Consider the following 8,083-nt stretch of genomic DNA (forward strand, 5'->3'; position numbering starts at 1 on the left):
AACTTGACGCGTGCTGAGCCTGCACGATAGGGAAGAAGCGGCTCTTTCAAGGATATCTTGTGGTCTCGAATCAGAGCTATGCATTCAGCGCTGCATGCACTTTCTCGTTTTCAACAGACGCATGCATTGCCAAAAAAACACGCGCCGCGACAGGGAAAGCCCTCCGTTGCTAGACACCTCACAGCGTCAGGCCGCAAAAATGTGTATGCCGGGGTCGCACTGTCACTGGCGCACGAGCAGAGAAATTCTAATCGCTACAGCGCTACCTGTAGCGATTCGAAAACAGCAATAAATATGAAGACTGTGACCTTCGCCTGCGTCGCACCCCCCGAGAAGAGACACGTTGCTGGAGACAGAGAAAGGAATTCAAAGACACAGAAAGTTAAAAAACCAATTAAGACGCAGAGAAGGACGAGTTTCAAAGCCTTTACGAGAGACGTCGAAAGGAGTAACAATGACGTCGAGAAATGAGACAACGGATTCAGAAAAGAGGGATTTAGCAACGCAGCTTCATCCAAGGGTGGTCCCGAACTTGAGCAGAGGTCAAGCGCTTGTCTGGGTCTTTGGAAAGAAGGCCTCTGCACGCACAAGCAGCAAGGAGAGAACGCACTGTAACAAGAAAGAATGACTATTAAAACAAGAGACCGAAACCTTTCGGATCGACAGAAGCGTACAAAAAGGTGATTGCATGCGGAGGAAACTGCCGAAACATCTGGAAAGCACGCACAAATACGCATCATTCCCGTGATGAACTGGCTGAAATATGAGTGATGTGAACCCGCAAGACGGAGTAGACTGGGGGTGTGTCGACCTCGATGTACAGCCTTTTCCAGACGTAAGCCACTTGCGCAACTTGCAGGATATACGCCTCAAAGAAAAACGGTTTGCTCAAGGACGTGTGAAATGAAATCAAATGCATGCGAAACGAGCGGAAACATACGAATGTACACAGCAGAGGCAGCCCACAGATAGCGGTAGAAACGGACCGGCAACAATACGGGCTTCAAGCTCGAGGAACCACAACAGATTTCCGTCATTCAAACAGACGTGTATACAAGACGCACCGAATAAGATTCTTCACTTCGTCGCTCAGCTGTCTGTACACCGGAAAGTCGACCTCGGCAGACATGATTGCCGCTACGAGCGCCAGGCCAGAATCCCTGCCTCTGGAAACATACACCGCAAGGAATGTTTCAAAACATTTTGTGTGGTGGAGAGATGAAACCCTCCCTTTTCCGCCGGAGGCGAAAACGACACTTTCGAAATACCCTTCCGTGGAATACGTAGGAAAGAGTTCCTGGATACGAATGCGAATACATTCAGCGTACACAATTATGCCGATCGTGGACGGAGGGCAATATGATGCCTTTCATCATGAAAGCATGCACTTTTCAAAACCCCCAACTAAGCCTGTGTGGCTCCCCCCAAAGATGTACAGATATGTCTCCGAGTTGGACAACTTTTTCTCGGCTTCATATGAACCTGCATGTGTTCTCCACACGCTCACGGTTGGCGGAAACAGCCAGAGAGTTGCAGCGATCGCGCGTTGTCTTCTCCCATATGAAGACGACCACAATATTCGTGGCATTTCGTTTTCCGAAGCAGAAGGTATAAATCACTGTTCAGATGCATATCTTAGAGTACGAAGAAGCACCCGATGAAACACGCCCTCCACTAGGATATACGATAAAATCGCGAGCGCAATATTCGATATATGGATCGCCTTCCAAATCGTCCGGTCTGAGGTAATGACGAGGATCCTTGAAAACAAGAAACACGCTTACGCGAAAAAAGGAGGCCTGCCGAGAAGCAGACAATACAGGCAAACTCCGAGACTCCACATGTCCCGGCTTTTGCCGTCATAACCATTTTCTTGGGCGACTCCGAGACACTCTGGAGGCGTGAAGAGCCGCGTGCCTTCTGCAATGTAGAGAGAAAACACAGAGTGTATGTACAGCCTGGACCTGCAACGCCTTCGCTCGCAGAGTGTCTATCCACTCGCGAACTCTCACGAGTTTTCACTTCCCGACAGAGGCACCTTCCTGTCGCAGTGGTCACACGTAGTCTCAGCTTCCAGCTTTGAAGAGCGAAAAGACGAAGAAAGCACCGCTTAGACGAAGACCACACTCAACCTGCTGGGAATGGCTGAACGCTTGTTTTCGTTGTTTTCAAGATCAACGGATAGTCGAAGAAACATTCGAACTATGAACGCAATTGACGGCCCCACGACGCGCTCTCAAAGGGGATTCTGGGGATGTGCATCCAGGGAGGTCTGAGAAAAGCCAGACATGAGCGTGTCTCCTTTGGCGCCTGAAGACCGTTCTCCTCTCCTCCTCGTTTCAACGTTCTCTCCGTGTCATTTCATTGTTGGACATGCGTGATGGTTGCCTTTCATTTCTTCTCGATTCTCTCGAGAGATTTCGTTTCCTTTCTCGCCCAAGTCTCGCACCACAGACGCGTCAGGCTGTTTAACCAACGGCTGCTCTCTCGCCTCGTGCACTGGTGCTTTTCTGGACAATTTCCTCCTTGAATTTCGCACATGTCCGCGTTTTTTTCTCACCTGAATCCCAGATGGTGAGGCGGGTGTCCTCCGTGACCGAGGCGGAATTGAAGTCCACGAGCTTCCAAACGCACGACCGACTTTCCTCGTCGAGGTCGACTGTGTTGTGCCAGTTGAGGAAGGACTCGTACGCCGAGAGGTTGGAGCACACCGTGGTCGTCTCCTGCGGACTAGGCTCTTCGCCTTGATCTCCTTGATCCTGTTCGACCGCGTTTGCTTCTCGCGCTTCCTCGGTACTTTCTGGCTTCTTGCCCTCCCTCCGCTCTCCGACAGATTCTTCTCTCGCTCTTCTCTCTCTGCCCGAGCCTTCTTTCTCTGCCCGTGCTGGCAGTCGGGAAAACTGTCGGCAGCTGTGAAGAGAGAACGGGGACTCGCTTCTTCTTCGACACAGGGAAAGAGCCTCGGCTTCACCGAGAAAAACAGCCGACGCGAGCGAGGCCAGTCGACGTCTTCTGGAGAGTCTCTTGAACATCTCTCGACCGCGAGCAGCCAGAGACGACAATTCCCCTTCAGACCCACTGTCGCTTCTCCTCTTCGTCGGAAACGAGAGCCGCGCCGCGACTGGAGAGCAGGCCGACCCTGATGGACGCTTCCGACCACAGGACGCAGAAGAGAAAGAAGAAGGAGAGGGGGGAGACGAGTTCACCTCCGTAGACTGATGACCAGACGCGCCTCGGAGAGAGGATCGGGACATTGATTCTTTGATTGCTTTCCGATAAGCGAAATACGCATCGTACGGGCTCACGAGTCCCGCAGCGACATTGGCAGCTGTGAGGAAAGAAGGCGAAAGCGCCACCTTTTTGCTAGATGCGTTCTCGAGGAAAAGGATGTCTTCGTCCTCTGTGTCGCCCTGGCTGTCCAAAGAAGTCGTCTCATGACCCTCCTCTCCAAAAGGACAGAGTCGGTTTGTGGGTCCCTCGCTGCAGAGGTCGTCAGCGGCCTTGGAGAAGGAAGAAGACGAAGGAGATACAGACGAATCAGAGAAAGAAGAAGGGGATAGGGGTGGGAGAGAGAGGGAGACAAGCCACTCTGCAAGGAGTGAAGGGAGAAGAAAAAAACAAGCAGGTATTGCGGTGTGTGTGGGGTGTGAGCAACGATGAGAGAAAGAGGAGTTTAAAGACAGAGACAGCGACAAGACTTCTGTGACGAAGCACGACCGACAGTCGAAGCCGACTGAACGGATTCCCTGTCTGCATGCTCTACAGGTCTCAAATTGGATTCTCACATGAACGCGGTCTGCGCGAATGCAAAGGTGACGAAGGCTAGCACAGGTTCTCGAATCAACACATGGACATGTGGCGTCTCTATTCCACAACAAAGGACCGAAGTCCCGTGGAAGCTGGAGGCCCGATTTTCTCCCCGCGAAACGAGCTCAGCATCGGCACAACAGCGCCACAGAAACGAGCAAGAAGAATCACCTGCAGGGGGTGCCGAGACGGCGAGAATGTTCTGGGGTTTGATGTCTTTGTGGGCGATCCCCAGCGAGTGGAGATAGTCGACTGCGTCGAGCAGCTACAGAGATCAAGCAAGGGGAGACAGACACAAGAAGATGGAGAAGAAAGAGACGCAAAAACGGTGAAAAGAGCGAAACTAACCGACCGCTGACTCGAGGACCAATCACAAAGGGCATCTGCCGACAGCGATCGCTCTTCCCGCAGCAGAACGTTGAATCCTCTATGTTTGCCCATCCCTGTGACCACCAATCGCTTTCTCCCTCACTGCGCTCTCGTTTCTGAAACGCCACTGCTTGTCTGTCCCCAGTCTGCTTCGTCTGTCTTCAACACGAAAAAAGTCAAACCTTCCTTGAACAGGGGGAAAAGCTCGAGAAACGATAGGCCTGTGACATTCCCAGAGTGCATACGGCGGCCGAAGTCGGTCGTCTCTGTTGTCTTTTTCGAAGAAATGACTCGTGAGGTGTCTCTCACAGATTAACTGTATTCGCTCTTCCAAGACTCCCCTCTGGTGTCCGTCGTGTTTCTTTGTGTCTTCATTTAGAGACAGTGACCATGGAATAGGGCGCGCAGGGACGTAAACAGTAAGATCTCCTGCCTCCTCAGATGTGAAAAAACGAATTGTCCATACAAAGACGCACCCTTGCTTTGCCGGTCGACTGGACGCGATCCCCTCGTCACACATGTTTCCTCTCGTTGCCGCAAACGTCGCATGAACGACGCAAATGTATTCGATTCAACTTCCACAGTTCCCAATGGTGGGTCAACTGGACGGCGACACTATCTGCTTGTACTGCGACTCCTTTGTGTTGTCAACCGGGGAGAAGAGAAACGTTAACGGTTCCTTCACCACCAGCAGAAACGAAGACGACAGGGACGGGCAATGACGATACGTCTCTGTCATTTCGTTTCTACTCGCGCCCCTGACCTCTACCCTAATCCTCCACATGGCTTCCAGTCAAGATTGCTAACAACAACGAACTTGCGATTTCTTTTTTGCAGGCTTCTCGGCAGCAAGCGCTTGTGAAACGAGAGGTGAAAGTCGTTGAGTCTCCTTTCGATTTACCTGGGCAATGATCTCTCGGGCTGCCTCCTCCGTGTAGACTAAGATTTCCATCCTCGCTCCCGCGACCGCGTCGCCCCCCAGCGTGTCTCCTGTTCTGTATCTTTTGCGGTCTGGGCTTAGCACGTGAAATGCTTGGGACCTCTCACTCCAAACCATCAACGCATGCGGCAGAAGTTGAAGCAGCAGACGAAACTCGCCTCTCTCCTTGTCGTCAACGACTCCGTACAGAGGGCAAATGTGGCGATGGTGAAGCGAGGCATGAATCAGCAGTTCGCCGCAAACCTGCAAGGCGAAAAGAGCATTTGGAAATCGCGGAAGCGAATAGCGATCGGCTCGATCGGCTGCGCGTTTCCTCTCTCAAGGTGGAAGCAACGTGGTATGCGTACCACAAAACCAGATTCACTGTTTGACCTGAATTTCCAGAGCACCCGAAGAAACAGTCTACATGTAACGCGAAGTATCGATTCAGCTGCCTGAAAGGTGTTGCGCGCGTCTGGTAAAAGAGAGATCCGCCAGCATTTTTATGCTGAGTCTGAAAAACAGTCTAGCCTCACCTCTCCCCTATCCACACGTGGATTTCACACAACAGCTGAAGCTGTTCTTCCTCCAAACATCAGAGAAACTGGAGACACTCGTGTTCCCTGGTGCTCGTCCAGAGGCTTCTGGCTAGCGATAAGGCATCATTGCCCATGGTACTGGGTACTCTACCAGGCATAGCTCTCCTGGCGGTTCGTGAGTTGAATGGCACGACAGTCCCCTTTCACCGAGTCGGCGCGCTGATTCAAGTTGTGATGCTTCGGAGGCTAACGAGTCAGCAGTTCTTAGAGATTCTACAATTCTGAAGGCTGTCTCCTACGCCAAAGAACGACCTATGGACGACTCATTCGATGCGAAAACCGTTCTATCCGGTGTTCAGCACCGCCGTCGGAGTTCAGTCTTCGACGCGGTTTGACGGAAGGTGAAGACGATTTACCGTGACTGGTGTTTCGCTGCCAAGCGCAAAGCCGACCCGCGGCCTCTACTCGCGTCCCAGCTTCCCCTGAGCATGTCTAGGAAACGAAATGTAAATTGTTCCGAGTCTGCGGTCCTGCCTTTACACGCACCACAGCCTCGAGCCCTGCGCTCGGACCTGATCCGGCGAGAACAGGAAACGAGGTGAGGAAAACCTGGAAAGAAGTAAAAAGGAGGAAGTACCTTCTCCCATTCCGTGAGGAACTGAGGCCCGCTCGGACCGAAGGTCGCCGTCCGCGAGCGCCGAAGCGAGTACGGGAGATAACTCTGGAGAAAAATGGAGAGAAGGAGAACGGGCAGACAGGCAAGCTGGAGAGGACAGCGAGAGACGAGAAGACAGATCGCGGAGAGTCGAGGAAGGCCCTCGATGAGAGAAAAATCCAATACGCATTGCGTTTCGCGGAGAAGCCACTGGCAAAATCAGTTCGTGATGTTGAATGTCGATGTCGCCTCTCCATCAAAGCCACACTGTCCAAGCTTGTTATCCGTAGAGTAACTTTTATCCCAAGAAGATGTTTCTCCACGTTGCCTCTCCTTTACAGTCGCTTTCGCCCCTGGAAAACGATGAAGACGACTGGCATCTATGTGTGTGTGTGTGAGTCTGTACGATTCTCTCGCGCCCGTCCCTCTCCTGTTACACGCCTTCTACCTTTCGTCGAAAAACGCTGATGACAGGCCACCGAAAATCCTTTTTTCCTTTTGCCACAGTAGAGAAACCACGCGCCTGACAAACGAGGGCCTTTCACGTCATTCCCGGGCCTCTCCAGAGGCTGCACGCGTCCTGAGTGGATGCCAAGCAGTTTTGCTCTTCACAAGAAAACGCCAAAGTGCCATTGTTTGAGAGGCTTTGGTCTCTCTAGTGTGATACAGGATACGACACGACACTTTCGGTGGTTTGCATTTCTTTACCAGCAAACAGATGAAGAAAACTGGATACCTTGATCGCGAGTGGACGCAGATCTGCAGCGAGGTCGAGAGCAGCAGTGACCTTCCCGTAAGTCCCGTGTCCATACACTCGGGGGAGAAGGACCATGTGGTTGACACACTTCAGAGAGGTCGCGTTCTCTTCAGAAGAGAATCTCGACGCGTCTTCCTTCTCTCCACTTCTCCGCTTCTTCGCAGGCCATATGTTCTTCTGTGTATGCTCCACTCCGATTGCCGACCAACGGAACGCGCGATCCGTCCAGAAGGAACCTCCCTTCTCCTCGCTTCGATGAACGAGAGCTGCCGCAAGTCTCGAGTCAAAGGCCAGCGGTCGGAACGCAGAAGGAGAAGACGAAGGGGAGGAAGAAGGAGAAGAAGAGGGAGAAGAAGGAGAAGAAGGAGAAGAAGAAGAAGAAGACGAAGGGGAGGAAGAAGGAGAAGACGAAGGGGAGGAAGAAGGAGAAGACGAAGGGGAGGAAGGAGGAGAAGAAGGAGAAGAAGAGGGAGAAGATGAAGAAACAGAATAGTTTTCCTTTCTCGGTTCTTGAGGTTCTTGTGAGGGCGACAGACGGGGCGAATGATTCACCTTCTCGGCGAGGGCAGACGAACAAAAATGTGAATTCTCAGAGGAGTGCAGGTTGGTAGGGACGACGTTTTCTGACGACGTCATTGTCGTGGCGGAAAGGAACCACGCTGTTCAAATCGATTGAAAAAATGCGGAGGAACATTCGCTGCGATTCGACAGAGGATCTCAGCCTCGACACCTCACGGTCGCCACAAATATCCCGACGGAGATGTGGATGATGGAAAAGCGAGGTTTTGAGAAGATTTCGTCCTGCCGTTTGTCTCTCAAGTTTATCGATCCACCTGCAGTGCCTCCCCTACTTAAAAGGAGAGTGATGCGCAGGTGTACGAGCATATATGCACATAACCATGTCTGTGTGTGTATGAAGATATCGAGCAGCAAGCATGTAAAAGCTGGAAAAGGTGGAAGAGGAGCACCAATGGCGGGTCTCGTTTCGTGGAACTGTGTCTCGTTTGAATCGTCGCGGTGCGGCCGTTGACACAGAT

The 8,083-nt window shown here is 52.1% G+C and overlaps 1 protein-coding gene across 1 annotated transcript; it reads right to left on the reverse strand.

Moving 5' to 3' along the window:
* Positions 1 to 207: 207 nt before the first annotated feature.
* TGME49_243340 (atypical MEK-related kinase (incomplete catalytic triad)) lies at positions 208 to 8,083 on the reverse strand. The gene is made up of 8 exons (XM_002366792.2): positions 7,026 to 8,083; positions 6,272 to 6,355; positions 5,078 to 5,359; positions 3,979 to 4,072; positions 2,561 to 3,589; positions 1,785 to 1,920; positions 1,065 to 1,166; positions 208 to 578 (listed from the first exon to the last, which is right to left on the reverse strand). The coding sequence occupies exons 1-8, from the start codon at positions 7,680 to 7,682 to the stop codon at positions 497 to 499; spliced, it is 2,466 nt and encodes an 821-aa protein (XP_002366833.1). The 5' UTR covers positions 7,683 to 8,083; the 3' UTR covers positions 208 to 496.

This window comes from Toxoplasma gondii, chromosome VI (genome assembly GCF_000006565.2).
Source record: "Toxoplasma gondii ME49 chromosome VI, whole genome shotgun sequence".
Classification (NCBI taxonomy): Eukaryota; Apicomplexa; class Conoidasida; order Eucoccidiorida; family Sarcocystidae; genus Toxoplasma; species Toxoplasma gondii.